The sequence below is a fragment of the Vanellus vanellus genome, assembly GCF_965231255.1.
Source record: "Vanellus vanellus genome assembly, chromosome: 2".
In the NCBI taxonomy this organism is placed as follows: Eukaryota; Metazoa; Chordata; class Aves; order Charadriiformes; family Charadriidae; genus Vanellus; species Vanellus vanellus.
Window position 1 is genome coordinate 139,063,450 of NC_138906.1, and position 15,918 is coordinate 139,079,367.

General features: G+C 41.2%; 1 protein-coding gene and 1 long non-coding RNA gene across 3 annotated transcripts in view; both read left to right on the forward strand.

Annotated features, from left to right (window-relative positions):
• LOC309669177 overlaps positions 1-8,586 on the forward strand; it is a 29,906-nt gene extending 21,320 nt beyond the window's left edge. Inside the window, exons 2-3 of one of the 2 annotated variants that reach the window (XR_014268885.1) lie at positions 7,545-7,631; positions 8,546-8,586. This is a non-coding gene — a long non-coding RNA (uncharacterized lncRNA). The remainder of the gene's footprint in view (positions 1-7,544; positions 7,632-8,545) is intronic. The other variant, XR_014268886.1, reaches the window with a different exon arrangement.
• A 2,319-nt stretch (positions 8,587-10,905) lies between these two features.
• The window catches only part of LOC309686532 (uncharacterized protein), a gene marked incomplete at its 3' end in the record, with an annotated part of 30,592 nt that continues 25,579 nt past the window's right edge, over positions 10,906-15,918 (forward strand). The window contains exon 1 of the mRNA XM_082499240.1: positions 10,906-11,073. Within this exon, the coding sequence (XP_082355366.1) occupies positions 11,010-11,073 (64 nt within the window). The 5' untranslated portion in view covers positions 10,906-11,009. The remainder of the gene's footprint in view (positions 11,074-15,918) is intronic.

Consider the following 15,918-nt stretch of genomic DNA (forward strand, 5'->3'; position numbering starts at 1 on the left):
CAGAGTGGGGCTGACCAGTGACAGAGACCCTTGGTAGGACAATATTCATTGGGATCCCAAGTCCCTGCATCAGCAGTGCTCGTGTAAACCTCCTTTAAATATTTGCCCTGAGAACCGTTTAAGACAATTAACTTGGTGTTCGAAACTAAAAGCTCGATTCAAAAGTAGAGAATTTACAGAAGCACAACTGAGAGTTAAATTTGGCTTGTGAAGTCTTTATTTCTGGTACTAATGTTTAAGATGGAAACAACCCAGCTTGACTTCCAATTCCACAGAGTGAATTTGTAGGCCTGAGGTTTAGAAGAAAAAGCCCTTTTACTGGTATATTGAGATATTTAACCTGTAAATCCATGAGAGAAGACAAAAATGCAATTCTCACAATGCTTTGATTGCATTTTTAAAAGGAAAAACTTATTTTAAAACTGGAAACAATGCTAAATGCCAAAAGTAAGATGCATGCTTTAATGCTGATTTCCTCCTACCATCTGTTCTGTAACAAAGTGACAGACTCTTAGTTTCTGGGTCAGAAACAAGTCTCTGGTAGTAACTTTGTACGTCTTGGAAGATGTCGTGTGCTTTAAACCAATTCACTCCTGTGGTGCTGTGCAGTGGGAGGTCAGCTGAAAAGTTTAAGATAACCCACCACAATTTAAATCACACAGTTTTAGAAAGGGTCTGTTAGTTTTAAGCACTAGCACAATTTGGCCAAGGACTATGGGTAGACTGATTCTTCAAAGTTGAGTGCACATCTAAGTAAAACCTGGAGGCTTGCTGCAAATGGTTTTATATTTATTCTTTTTCAAGACTTCCTTTATAAAAGTTTATAACTGGGTGACACTTTCTAGTTTATACCAAACTTTTGTAATGGTGAAACTTAGAGTACAGGATGACCATCCTGTCTGTAACTGCAACTACAGCCTCATGGAATATAAAGCTGTTGTCCTATTCTCTACGTTATTGTTCTAATGAATGCTTGATATGTGGTTTGGACTCCCCCACCCCCAAGATGTGACAGAAGGAATTTTCTTAGTTAACAACATATTTTCAAAATTGTTAAAAATTTGAGTTTTTAGAAGTACCTGAAATAGTTATTGACCACTGGTAAAAATTGAGAGGACAAATTATTGATATGCCTTAGTGTGTGATCTACTGCTTTTATATGTATGGGGTTTTGTGGGAGCTGAAAGACTTGCTTTTTGTTACTGACTTTCTGAAATGACTCTTCTGCCCTGTCTTTTTTGTCTCGTTTTCGCTCCTTTTCCAAATGAAGTTTATAGATTGTTCACGAAAAGAAAGATATCAGCTAGTAGACATTTCCATCTGCTAGAATATGGTGTTTTAGCAGCTATTGTTAGGGATGTTTAGAAGAAACCCAGGAGACCAATATTTATAAGTATCACAATTTTGGAAATGAACATTGAGTATTCCAAGTAGGTCTGGAAATGTCTTAAAACCGACAAAAGAAAAACCACCAGCATTCAATGAGGACCTAGTCTTCCTAATGTTAGTGTCTTCCACTCTCCACTGGCAGCATAGGGAATGTAGCACCTTCAGCATGTGCTGGAGTTCAAGTTAAACTGGGACCCTTCAGATGGGAATATAGGAAACCCATAGGGCACAAAGGGTGGTCCTAGTAGCCGGTCTGGTGTTGGCATCACCACCCACCTTTTATACAAGAGCCAAGGAGCACCCTGGGGGGAAAACTGACATTACTGCCCCTGTTCCTGGGGAGTGGCACGTGCTTTGTGTAGCTGGGTTGCCAGACAAGCACAGACGTGATTCCCAGCGAATGGACTTTGCTGACCCCTGTTCCCTTCTTCTGTGGTATGAGCGGGCATCTAGGAAATCCCACTGCCTGGCACCAGGGCTCACCTTTCCTGGGACAGTGCTCTATGGGCTGGCACACCGCCCTGACGCAGGGCAGTGGACCTGTCTTCCCTCCCATGCCAATGGCAGTAAATCGCTTGGAACTTTTTCAGGGACTGAAGTGGAGTCCACATGCTTCTCTGCCTTGTCTTGTCTTGCCCTGACTCTTCACTTTCAGTTTCAATGGTGGGTTTCCAGTGTATTTAGCAGCCTACAATGTTGATAGATGTACTTAGTCACTTAATCATATATTACGCTAGGAAGTAACTACTTGGATTGCTGTCTTGGACATTCAATGGGTTTTCTGGAGCTTTCCAAATATTTTCCTGTCCTCTTTTTTCTCCTGTTAACCCAGGAATGCTAATAATTGAAATCCCCTCTTTATTCAGACAAACATGGGCAGTGGCCCAGCAAGGCTGCATGTATCACAAACACTTGTAATTTTACTTTGCCTATAACAGAAGCTGAAGACAGAATCCAAATGGAGAGATTAGAGTTAATCCTTGGAAGTAAGATGAAGTTCTCAAATTGTTTATTTGACAAGTTAGTTTATTTGTCTAGTTGCTGCTGTCTGTATAGTCCACCTATCCCTTCTTGATAAAGAGATCATTTATCGTTCAGAAACATGGCTCAATTTTTTCTGTGCTGGTACACACAACTAATGCATGTCATTAATGCGATCCAGAGGGAGCAGTTTGGAAGATGAGAAGATAATTTACTCACCATGTGCATTCAGTCCTCGGCCTCCTTGCTGAGATGCCCCTGCTGGTTTGGATTCTGTTTTCTGACAGAAACCTGCCCTACCTGTAATAACCAGAAACGTAGTGAGCCTACTAGTTTAATTCAAGGATAGGATGGTACAAATTCTGTTTGCAATCTTCAGAATTAAGAAAGCTCAATGCTGTTTTAATCTGCAGACCCTTGCCTAGTTCTGGCATTGCAAACTCTGTACGAGTTGAGAGCTATGTTAGGAAAGACTGTGAGATAATTATAATCACTAAAATATGAAGAAATTATTCATATTGATTATACTGGAAATAGATCTGGTTTGACTCCACATGAAAAAAAAATCTGGGAGGATGAACCTGTTTCAAGATGTGCTGTGCTGCAGGGGTGTTGCACAGTGCTGTAGGTACCAAAGTGCCTTGGCCTTAGCAAGAGTCTGTTCCTTGCAGCTCTGTAACCTCCCCCTGAAGCTGTTGAGCCATTATCTGGACCCTCTTTGCAGCATTTTTCCATTATTGTTTTCATGGTGTTATTCTTGTATCATTTGCATGGACTTCCACCTGCAAATACTGACCGTGTTGTTACGGTGGGCTTTCATGGAAGTAGCTACCACTGGTTTGAGAATCAGCCCTCTTTCCCCTCTTTCTTTCCCTCCTGTTTTGGAGATTTTATTTTATATTAAAGAAGCCAAACACTCTGCACAATAAGGTAGATAATAGTCATCCAAATGCTCCATAAACATTATCCAATAATGTATATGGAGAAAAGCTTAAACAATCAGTCAATGTACAGTGCTTGCATTGGGGGTTGGACTAGATGATCTCCAGAGGTCCCTGACCATTCTGTGATTCTGCGATTAGTGTACTCCAGTCAGTGCTAACAGCATCATAAGCAGAAGCAATCCACAGGGAATTTGAGTGGGTCTCAGTGAAACATTTAGGGTGAAGGGAAAAGTCCTCCTGCTCCTCTCATCACCACCACCTGCCTCCATCACCACTGGAGACACTGGCCAGAGGATGAGGCTCACCTGTGACCCTATGGCTGCCCTTTCTGTCTGGCCTCTGGGGATTTTTTCCTCCTCTTGTCTGCATTTTCCCCTCTCCTGTCCTCTTTTCTCTGTCCTTCTCCTCTGCTTTTGGTTTTGTTTTTCCCCCAAATTACTTTATCTGTTGGACTCAATGCGTGTCATCAGCAGTGGATCCTGCTAATAAATCTTTGTGTAGGTTATCCTGCCTCAGCATCCCTTGTGCAGGAAGAAAATTGATGATCAAGGTTGAAGTGGAAAACTATAAGAGGAACTGAAATGTTGTGATCCAGACAGGTAAAAGCTGAAGAGGAAAGAGGGGTTGAGCAGCAGGACCTTAGGCCGGATGTAGCACTGGTATGGATATGCTGGTATGGTTGTGCTAATCTCTGCTTTCAAAGAGATCTTGCTGAGGGTACAGTTTGCAACAGGAAAATTATGGTATGCTTCCATCTCCCTCTGCAAAAGTGCAGTTTTTCTGGAATTAATCATCTGTGCAAGGACTTCACTGGCACTGATACGTCAGCCATGTGGACATGTTTGTAGGACAGCAGAGTGTGTTTGTGCATATTGAAGAAAGTGGGATGCGTGCAGAGGCACAGACTTATATCCCCAGCTGTGCCCAGCATGTTTCCTCTGACAAAATGGGACACAGAATATATCAAAGTTCTTTTTCAGCCCATGAATGATTCTGGCCTTCCTGCAGTTTGTTTATTAAATGTATGTTAAGTTGTTTCCCCTCCTTCCTGGTACAGAGGGTGCCGGACACTACAAAATCCCCCATATAGATAGGCGAGCATCTAAGGCGGTGAGTAGTCTTGAGGTTGTTTTAGCCTGAGGGCTTGCTCATGTGTGGGTGCTGCAGGCCTGAGGTCCCCAGCATGGGCTGGGATGGACACTACATCCCACCAGCGGTCCCTGCCTCTGCCTGTAACCCTCAGCAGAGCTTAAGGCACCTGTCAGAAGCCTGTCTGCAGATCTCTAGGGCCAGTAGGTTCTATAAAGTGACCTATTTTCACATTTGCTACTCCTTCTGCTTACAAAAGCAGATTTAGCTCGGTCCTTATTTTGTTTCAATTCTATTGTGTATATACTAATTGTATACTCCATGGAAAAATATAACTAGCTGACTTATTCACAAAGAGATACAATATCAAATATAGTGGTATTTTTTTCTATTCATAAGTAGTTGATAGAAAACAGCAGGTGTTATATTTTGTCTTGGAGCAGATAACATTCAAGAAAGAAGAAAAGGAAACCTCTCTTTTTCCATGGGTAGGGAACTGATAAACTATTCCATGACAGATAAATATAGAAGTCACACAGGTAACAAAACTCTGGAAAAAAATGCACATAATGGTAATAATGATAGTAATAATAGTGATAATAAAAGATGAATGTATGCTTAGACTGCTAAAAACTTGTTTGGATGCCAAGCTCCAAAGCTTCCCATATTATTGAATCTAGAAGAAAATCTTTTCATTGCTCTTAAATTAAAAAAAAAAAACAAAAACCACAAATCAAAAACTAAACTAAAAAAACAAGCCACTGTACAAATACATATAGTGGTTTGACTAACAATAGATAACCCAGAACTCTTTTATTTTTACTTGCTTTTTTACATTTACGTGTAGCACAAAATTTAAATTCCAGTATAAGAAGAATCTGTAACTCCAGCTGTCTTTGCATCTATCAAATAGGGAGAATAAATCGATCAAACACCCAAGATAATTATCCTGGGAGGAAGCTGAAATAAGAGAAAAGGGGTAAAATGGTACATTACCCATTCCTGTTCCTGGCTGTCCCATTCATCGCCCTTTTGTTTCCATTGGCTTTTTCTTCATCACAAGGAATATTCCTTCAGCACATTTCTCTCATTGCTTTTGAGCTGCTATTAGTATCTAGTAAGTATATCGTATAACCAATGAGTTGTCAAGATTCAGTCAAGATTCCTGGTCTCTTACATGACATCTGTAAGTGCAGCCTCAGAGCGCTTAGTTTGGGAACAAAATCAGAGTTTTGTCCCCATTTGTTTGGTCACGCCAAACTGTCTTTAGTTTGGCACTCCTCAATCTGTTCTTGGTGACCTGCTGGGTGGTTTGGCCAAGGTCTGCTCCACAGGAAGCTGTACGCCAGGTCTGAGTCTGCTGTGCCACCCACGCAATCTGCTGACCTGTGCCTGGGACCCGCAGTGCTGCTGTGGCTGCTCTGATGAGCCAGGGGAATGATAAAAGAAATCCATGTGGAGAAGTTCACCAGAGAAATCTACATCGGTCCAAGCCACAATTTCCCAGTGGTCTGGGTGTTGACTAGAGTCTGTCATTGGGATGATTCTGCCAAGAAGGTGGCAAAAACATTCACTGATTGTTATGAGCTAGATCACGGGCTCTGTGCGCAGACTTAGACTACTTAAAAAGTCTTGTCTTGTTCACTCCCTCCAATTCATCAATATAAAAAAAGTGAAGAAAAGATTAAAAGTTGGTTTTAATGAAATGCAAGAGAATTAACTCACGAAACATGTCCACATTCTTATATTTCATGCAGTCCCCTGCTGATTACGTCTTTTATTGATATCCATCTGAGTTGGTGATGAATCTCTTCTATGTATTCTTCACTCTTCCAGTGTAATTGAGCCCTACCTATCTGAGGTATATTTATATAACTGGCTGACTGTGGTGTTGTGCAATTGATTTTAAATTGATGCTGAATACTGGAATAGTTTCTTGTGGTACAAAATAATAAATTGTAGCAGCTCTGAGGTCTGTCCAAGAGCAGTTTAGAGATCAGAGTTAAATAAGACCTTGTGAAACTGGGCACAATTCTGTGCAAGTCGATGGAATCACTTATGCCAGGGCTGAGTGTGGCATAGTGAGCTATGAGCTGGGTTTGCAAAGCTTTCTGAGTGCACAAAATAGCATTTGAACTGAGCTTTTCTTGTTGGTCTTCGTCTAACGTAGGGAAAACTTCAGATATTTTGAGATTTGCTAGAAAATTATGAGAGCAAAAATGGAAACCTGTTTTTTTGGAACAGAAACTATTCGGGTATTTAGGACACTAAAAGTACATCATGGTAAATAAATGTCTGAATCTCTGCTTTCTCTGGCTTGAAACAAGGACTTAAACATAGTTGTCCCTCTTTTCAGAGGCTAACACAACATAATTTGCCATTTGGCTCTCCTGTTAGGTCATTCTTCACACGTCCTCTGAAATGGCAAACAGATTTAATATATGTTTCCAGCACAAAACTTACAGATGCCTCATTCTGGATATGTTTGCATGAAATGAACTATTGTCAGAAATTAAGTTAAGTGTCACATTTTATCACTGAGCTCCTTAGTACATCCTTTTCCCTGAGAATGTGGCCTGACCTGATCTTCAGCCAGCTCTCTGAGTTCTGTCTTCAAATCGACTGAATTTTGTGTTAGGCATCTAATGACTCTGGAGGTGAAAAAGAGTTATAGCTTGTGATTTTGAAAGTTGGAAATTTTAGTATGGATGTCACTATACCTGTTTAGTGTTGCTGATACGGTAGGTAGAAGCTCATTGCAGCTTCACCAGTTATGTAAAAAACCTTTCCATTGTATTTACCCTGGGAAAATGTTGCCTCTCTGCTAACATCTGTATGTCAAAGGAAAGGATGGGCTTATTTTGAGGTTAGCTGATTAGCAAAAAATCTCAGGATCTACTCTCTTTCTTGGGCCGATGGTTTATAAATAGGCTGAGAGCTGAACTGGAGATTTTCTATTGTGTTGCCATTCATTAAGCAGACTGAAGTAAAGGAAAGGGTTGAAGGTCTGACTTGCTTGGCAGGCAGCAAGGAAGAAATCCCAAGCTTGCATTTCTGCCATTCAGTTTAAAAACGTTGAATGCATCTGATGAAATGGAACATTATTCCTGCCCACTTTAATTCTCTCAAAAACTTTTGCAGACTGACTTTCCACAACAAAATGTGAAGGTTTCTCTGCGTCTCTGGCCATGTCCTGGAAGATGCCTATTGCTCCCAGCTGCAGCTCAGGTAATAGGACTCTCTGTTTTGCCAATTTTATTAATTTGAACTTGTTGAGTAGGTGAGAAGAGAAATGGAAATAACCGAGCCAGAGTTACATTTTTTGTGGCAAAATTTGACATAAGGAAAATGTCCTTTTACTGATTTGAGGTGAAGGGGAAAGTATATTTTACAGATGCAAAGGAATTTTTGCTGAAACCCTTCTTGTCCATTTTTCTTGAAGTGAAAGGGTGGAGTCAGGTTCTGAAGCAACTTATTTTAAAATCCAAAACGTATTAACAGGTTGCAAGGAATTAAAAATAGTAAAAATGTGTCTGTGGACTACATTATATACTTGGAAGGTTTTGTCAGTTATTTCCCTTGATGTCGTTTTCTGTTTACTTGAAACACTATACAGATAAGAAAATTTCAGATTCTTGACACAACAGTAGTTCAGATGTTTAATATCATACTTCATAAATTTTTAAATAGCAATATTTTTAGTAATATTTTGCAGATCCTAATGATTATTTTGAATACTTACAGTCTTCCTCTGTTGACCAATTTTGTAGTAGTATTTTCCATGTGATCAGTGTGCTGAACATTATAAAATGGGGGTGCCATAGTAAAGAATTTACATTGGCTTTCAAATTTTTTCAGTGATGGAGGGAGGCTTTCCTGAACCAGGATCATGGCCTGAAGGTTGTTCAAGGCAAGAAGCACCCTTGAGAGTGTGGTTGTGTTTGTATATTATGTAGGGGCACCCACCAGGGAGGACAGCCTGGAAGGGTTAAGGGTGATCGTGAAGGGTGTTGCTGTTTGAACTGTTCCCTTGGCACACTGGACCTGCATCAATTCTGCTACCAGACCGTGTCTGCTGATGGGCTGAGGTTGCTACTTCTCACACTAAAGGATTAATTTGTGGTCTATTTCTTGGATTTCAGCATGATTGTACCTTGGCTGCATGTGAAACTGCGCTGCGACCTTGTTAAAATGGGAATGACTTTGTCTCACTGTCCTGCAACGGAGGAGTCAGCAGCTACTGTCAGGATGTCTGAGAAACTGGGACAGTGAGTTCTTGGTTGTTTCCGTCTTGCAAAGCTAATGGTAAGCTGAACAGCCCTGTTAAGAGTCAGGTCTGGTCTGGTTTCTTTGTCAGTGAGTGCTAACCATGAATGCTGTGAGAAAGTGCCGTTATTTAACTAAAATCCTCACCATGGTAGAAAAAGCTGTGCTGAAAAGAGATTTTTACTGTGTTCAGCCCTGAGATGCAAAAGAAGTATATTTTGATTCTGTATTTGGTTATGAGTATGATTTGCCTTTTGCCTTGTTGCAAAACATGGTATAAATAACAGCCCTAGGTACAGCCCTGGCAAGTATTATTGGCATTATTGGCAATCAGTGCAAAAGGAGGATCACAGAATCACAGAATTTTCAGAGTTGTAAGGGACCTCTAGAGATCATCTAGTCCAACTCCCCTGCTAAAGCAGGATTGCCTAGAGCACATTACTCAGGACTGCATCCAGGCGGGTCTTGAAAATCTCCAGAGAAGGGGACTCCACAACCTCCCTGGGCAGCCTGTGCCAGTGCTCTGTCACCCTCACCGTAAAGAAGTTTTTCCGTGTATTTGAACGGAACTTCCTGTGTACTAACTTGTGCCCATTACCCCTCGTCCTGTTACTTGGAACCATTGAAAAGAGCCTGGCTCCATCCTCCTTCAACCCACCCTTTAGATACTTGTATTCCATAATAAGGTCTCCCCTCAGCCTTCTCTTCTCCAGGCTAAAGAGTCCCAGCTCTCTCAGCCTTTCCTCATAAGGGAGATGCTCCAAGCCCTTAATCATCTTAGTTGCCCTTCGCTGGACTCGCTCCAGCAGTTCCCTGTCCCTCTTGAACTGGGGAGCCCAAAACTCAACACAGTATTCCAGTTGTGGCCTCACCAGTGCCGAGTAGAGGGGGAGAATGACCTCCCTCGACCTACTGGCCACACTCTTCCCTATGCAGCCCAGGATTCCATTGGCCTTTTTGGCAACAAGGGCACATTGCTGGGCCATGGATAATTTACTGTCTACCAGGACACCCAGATCCTTCTCTTCAGAGCTACTTCCCAGCAGGTCCGCCCCTAACCTGTACTGGTGCTTTACATTCTTCCTCCCCAGGTGCAGGACCTTGCACTTGCTTTTGTTGAAGCTCATTAGGTTCTTCTCTGCCCAGCTCTCCAGCCTGTCCAGGTCACGCTGGATGGCAGCACGGCCCTCTGGGGTGTCAGCCACCCCACCCAGTTTGGTATCATCAGCAAACTTGCTGAGGATACACTCTTTCCCCTCATCCAGGTCATTAATGAATACATTAAACAAAATTGGACCGAGTATTGACCCCTGGGGGACACCACTGGTTACAGGCCTCCAACTAGACTGTGCCGCTGATCGGCATACTTGGCCTTTTGCAGAATTGGGCTGTTTATGATTGAAGTTGGTGGAAGGGAGGCTAGACTGTAATTTTACTGAATTAATCCCATGCTTGGAGATTAATTTTAAACTTTTTATTTTTTTTTCCTGGGGCGAAGATTATCTGTTTGTTTGGCTTAACATTCAGTGACATTTACACTATGTCTGAATGGCTCACATAATTTCATTTTTAAGTCTGAAACTAATTTTGCATTTTGAATCCGCTTTCTCTCCCCATTACTCAGAAGGGAGCTGAAGATTGTTTTAGCTGTCTCATCACCTGTGAGCAGTTGCTTTATGTTTAGTTTTAATCAAGTTGTGCATAAACAAAATGCTTGCTCCTAGGCATTCCTCCTGAATGTTGAGGAGCTAGCATTCTTATAATTTTGTCAAGAAATACATTGATAAACTGTCTGAATTGATAAACATATATTTCTCTTTAATACATGATTGGTAGGAGCCGCATGAGGATAGTGAAGATTAGAATTATCCAAACAGCAGCAGAATTAAAACCAAAATTCTGCTAATATATTAGTTATACAGGGAAGGGACTGTAACAAACTGTCTATCCCTACTGAAAAATTTTACGAGTATTTTTATTTTAGAAAATCTGCGTTATATTGGTGCGGTTGAGTGTTTGCTTCAGGGACTGGGTATGTTGAATCTGATTTGGATGACCTGTGTGTGTGCACCTAGGCGTCCTTCTGGAAGACAATGCACAAGCCTACTTTATCTACCTTGTTGAGAATCACCCCCCCTGCCCCAAACTGGTTAGAAAGGTACTGGGGCTTCCCTTTGTTTCTTTTTAGTTGCATCATTTTTCACCCTATTAATTGGTGTTTCTTTCTCAGTGTAAACTATGTGTGATTAATCCTCCCATGTTACTAAAAATTAAAGCATGATCTAACTAAGTTTAATTGCACTTCCATTTGTATGTCAAGCTGTTCTCTCCGTATGTCCCATGAGACCAAGATGTGGTATCAACTGTGAAGCCAGTTTCCATCAGACATTTAAAACAAGGCAGAGTGAGTACTGTGTGCACATCCATAAAATAAAATAAAAAAGACTAGAATTAATTCCTTCATGTTTTTTTTCCCCAGTCTCATGTACCATGTAGAAAGTGTTTTATTCTAGGTGAACGCATATGTGAAAGGGTATGTTGTCCCTCTAGATGACTTGATTCATGTTTGAGTACAGATGAAAGCATGCCTGACATTTATTTCCAAGACACTATTGGGAGACAGGGAGACTCTATTCAGTGGCTGAGTTTTGTGTTCATGCTGAAAGACAACAACATGCTAATGTACCACAGAATCCTTTCTTACAGGTCCTAAATAAACTACACTGGGATTTCACTGACGTAGTGTATCAGGCTTCAGCAAGGTAAATTTTGTTAAGGATTTAAGCATATTCAGTAGTGGATGTCGGTGAGAGGACTAATATATTTATTATGATGGTGAAAATGGAAGATTTTAGCACGTCATGGAATTCCTGTGCTCAGAACCCTATAGAACAATACTGGTTCTTTCTCATAACTATCATAGTTAGTTTTATTGCACAGACATAACTTCAGTGAACCATCAAAGCCTCTAGTGAAGCCCACAAAGCCTCTAGCAAATGTTATTTTTCCTGGTGGATGAAGGATCAAATCTTTCTGTTATGGATTCATTTCTGCTGTGGAAAAAAGGAAGACTGCTCAGCTGCTATTTTTGGTGGTGGTGCAATATGAAGGTTAAAGCTAAGAAGAGTTTTAGTAGTTTGCAATATCTTCCATGCCAGTTGGAGACTGCAAGAAAGCATTGTGCTCCTGTCAGTTCCCATCACTGTTTCTAGAGCTTTTTGGAAGGTGATGCTGAGGGTCTCTCTCTGCTGAGAGCTTCCTGTGCCTGGGGAATTACCAGAAGGGGAATAGAGAACTCATTTCTGGTCTTTCTGCATGCCATGAACAGCACTTAGGAAGTAGAGCATTTGGCCTTACGTGCTGTAGTTGTATTAAGCTGCTCCTTGCTCTCAGATACTGCCAAAATATATATATCAAAGTTAAGTTCCATGTCATTCTGATGTTTGCCCGTGAATACCCTGAAAAAGTCATTGCACTGTTGACTTTCAGTGTAAAGTGTGAGTCAGAAGTCACCCGAGTGACTCTCTCTGCCTTTGCTGCTAATGACTTTATGGTAATAACATCACTTGGAGACGGCAGATGTACAGAAAGATCGAGTCTCTTTCCCAAACAACATAAAGGCTAAATCCAATGAAAAGGAAGAGATGAAGATGTGTGGAAAAGTCATGCGGTATATGTACACCAAGCAGACAGGTTGATGATGATAGACATTTGCTGATGTTAGTTCCCACTTTTCATTGGTATTACTTGAATAAATATAATTACTTCAAACTTCCGAGTATTCAGACCTCAATAAACCACTAATTTCCATCATTTTTTTCGGTGAGGTCATGCGGTATGGAAACACATTCCTCCATTCCTGCTTTGTGGTTGGAAATCCTTTGCCTGACGTCCTGCTGAGGCTTTCGGCTACTGGTAGCTTGTGCCGCATGCAGCTGCTATTACTCCAAAGTAGTGCTGCAGCAGAGGTATGAGCTTGGTGTTCATGTTTTGTGTCTAGACCGAAGGCTGCGGTGTAGATATGCTGCTGGGAGGAAAGGACTTTGCGGTAGCAGGTCCTCACTCTGGCCTTGATCATGTGGGGAGGTCAAGGCCGTTGCTCTCCAGTGCGTGTATGAGCAGACGGTGGACCCAAGAAAAGTAAGTAAAAAGCAGCAAAGAAGATACATTATTTTCAGCTCCTTGCTTACCTGTTGCTTTAATCTCAGGGGCCCAGGATAGATAAAGATGATGAAGTATTTGCAGACAAATGGTATTTCTATAAAGTTAAAGTATAGTTCTCCAAGTAGGAGCAGGCAGGCTCTCCTTGATAATGGATCAGGCTTTGCTGAAGACTTCAGCCTGCTCACCACTGAGCACGGTATTCACTGACTGTCAGATGAGCCCCTAGTTAATTTTGCTATTTATACCACTTTTTGGAAGAAATCAAGCAGAATGGGACAGTCATGTTCTGGTGACTCCGTGCATGTGCTTCAGCTATCCCAGACCCAAGTGTGGAGCTGTCCCTGGGGGCAGCTCTGTCATTGCTGGAGGTCACAAAGGGACTGCCCTGTCAAAACCCCTTCACTGAAACATAGATCAAAAAGTACAAGAGTTTGCATAATACCTGGTTATATCATGTGGATGAAAATTATACCGTTCAAAATTTTTGAAGGGATAGAAAGGGACACTTGTTTTCCACCCCTACTTTATAGGCTTGTCTGAGCATATAAACACTGGGAACAGGTTGACCTTGGAGTCACGTAGGTTCCTCAATATGGAAATATTTTTTGTCTGTTGTGGTTTGGTAGACTGTCTCCTGTAGTTCAGGGCTTGTCCTTGTACAGTTCTCCTCCCTTATCTCCCTTGAGCCTGAATTATGCTCCAGAAAATAAGTTTTCATGTGGGGAAAATGTATTTCCAATCCTTTAGTTGCAGAGGCAACTTTTAAAGTACAAACTAGTAAAATCTGTGTGAATTTCCATGCATTCTGGCTATGTCTAAACTGAAGATATAACCAAGCTGGCTTTGAACCACGTAGCTTGCATATAACAAGGACACTGTGCTGAATTAAAGTAGCTAATTAGCTGTGATGAAAAGCTGATACGTGGGGCTGGGTCAAGGCAGCTACCTTGCTTCTGGACTTGCTTGTTCCAAGAAACCTCCAGGATCTCTCTGCAGCACTGCACCATGCTGAGTGGGCACATCTCCAGCAACGAAATGTACAGCTATAAGCTGCCATTACTAATCTTATTGAGGTTCTCTCTGAGACTGCATCCTGGCTCCTTTTCAGGCTATGACCCTGGAGTGCACAAGGTTGCTTCCTCGTTGCATCTCACTGCTCTGATTTCGACATCAAGGAAAGCCAGGCAACCTCCAGCAGGATCCCAGCTGGGCAATCAAAATCCTGGAGCATGCTCTGTTTTTTCTTGGTAATTAGGTACAGCCTTAGGCAGTAAGGGTGGGATTTGTCTCATTTAACTGGAAGTGTTGGAAAGTTAGCTATCAGTTCTGGACTGGTTGTGTAGGTTGCCTCAAAAGGAGAGAGGCAGGTACTTCCAGTGGATGCTTTATCTTATCCTGGAATAGATGAGATGAATCACACTCTGGAGGTGTTTGTCTTTCTCCATTGACTGCATAGAAGAAGCCTTGATGATTAAGTTGAACTTGATGTCGGTCTTTTAGACAACTGAAGTTCAGTGAGGTGCATCTTTTTGTATCTGGAGCTGCATCTAAGCCATGTGCTGGAACATTTGTTGTTGAGAGTATAATAAAAGAAGAGGCATGTTCCTAGTCAGAGGATCTGAATTACCTAGCATAAATAACAGCTTGTTTAAAATGATGTGAAGGTGATATGTGGCAATAAACCATCTGATACCATTTAAGAAAAAGACAAACTCAAAAATCCCACAAAGCCTGAGTTCAGCCAAACTGGTATTTGAATCTAGCTACAGCAATTGCACGACTAACTAAAAGGAGCACCTTATTAGATCAAGTTAGCAGGACACATTTTATGGGTAGTATTCTATGGAGTATGCTGCTTTATTTTCTCTGGCTTGACTCCAAATCTAACCATATATATAACAAATGTCTTTCTCTTTAATTTCCAATAGATAGCAGCAGTGCACACAGAGTATTTTTTCTTTTTTTTTTTTTTTCAGTGAATGTACATGTGAATCAAAAAGGACCTTAAAATGTCTCCTTTTCATTCAGAAAGTTCAGTATAATTCTAATGCATGCAATACATGCTGATTTTGTCACCATAGCTAATTTGTGAGGAGCATTGTTGAAGGGTTAAATTTATCTTGAGACCGGGCCAATTAAAAAACCCCCACTTATTCACAACACCAAGGAATAAAAGGAAAAGAAAAGGAAAACAGGGCTTTTCTTGGTCAGTTTTTGCAGATTAAAGTTACATTAAATCCATTAGTTCAAAGAGAGCACTATAAAGTGCATTTTCCTCAGAAGCTTGATTAAAGTAAACTCAAAAGTTGTTTTAGGAGCTAGAAGCATCAATGACTTGAAATACCCCCCTAGACCATGTCTGGGCTGTTGAACCGAATTCTTCAGAGTTCCCGAGTTTGGTGCACACCCTGGCTGTGGCAGAGTGACAGTTTCAGGCTACTGAATTGGAATGGGTACGTGGTCATGCATCTGCAAGGTATACCCTGAAGTGATCGTGGGTGTACGGACCAGGTGGGAGCCATGGTGTGCTGGTTCTGTTCAGCTTTGGCTACCAAACAGACCCTTTTCAAACATTTTTTGAGAGCTGATTTTTGGGAAACGCTGAGGAAAATGACATTATTACCAGAGGACAGGCAGATTCCTAGAGGGCAGAAAAAGCAGATTATGAAACAGGAAAGTGAGTATTATCATTCTTATATCATGCTGTACGTTTATTCCATATAAACTTCTAATTATACTTAACACATTTTGATATGAATACTTTCTTTAGTCTTGCCTTTTGTTTAGGTCATTTTTTTCTGCTGTAATTTTTTCAATATGCTCAGAATTAAAATTGCTGCTCTCTTATAATTATCTGAGATTCCTGCACAGCATTTTTCCTCTTTAAGACCAGCTGCAGCTCAGTTTGGCAGAGGCAGCATGCTGTATACAGGCACCTCACTACGATTAACCAAAGGCAGTTGTGTAGAAGTCATATCTGGAGAACAATTATGGGTCTCTTCATCTGTGCCTGCATTCTAAAAGTATGCAAGATATTCAGTAGAGTAGGACAAGATGAAAAGGTTTAAAATAAAGGTAAACTCCT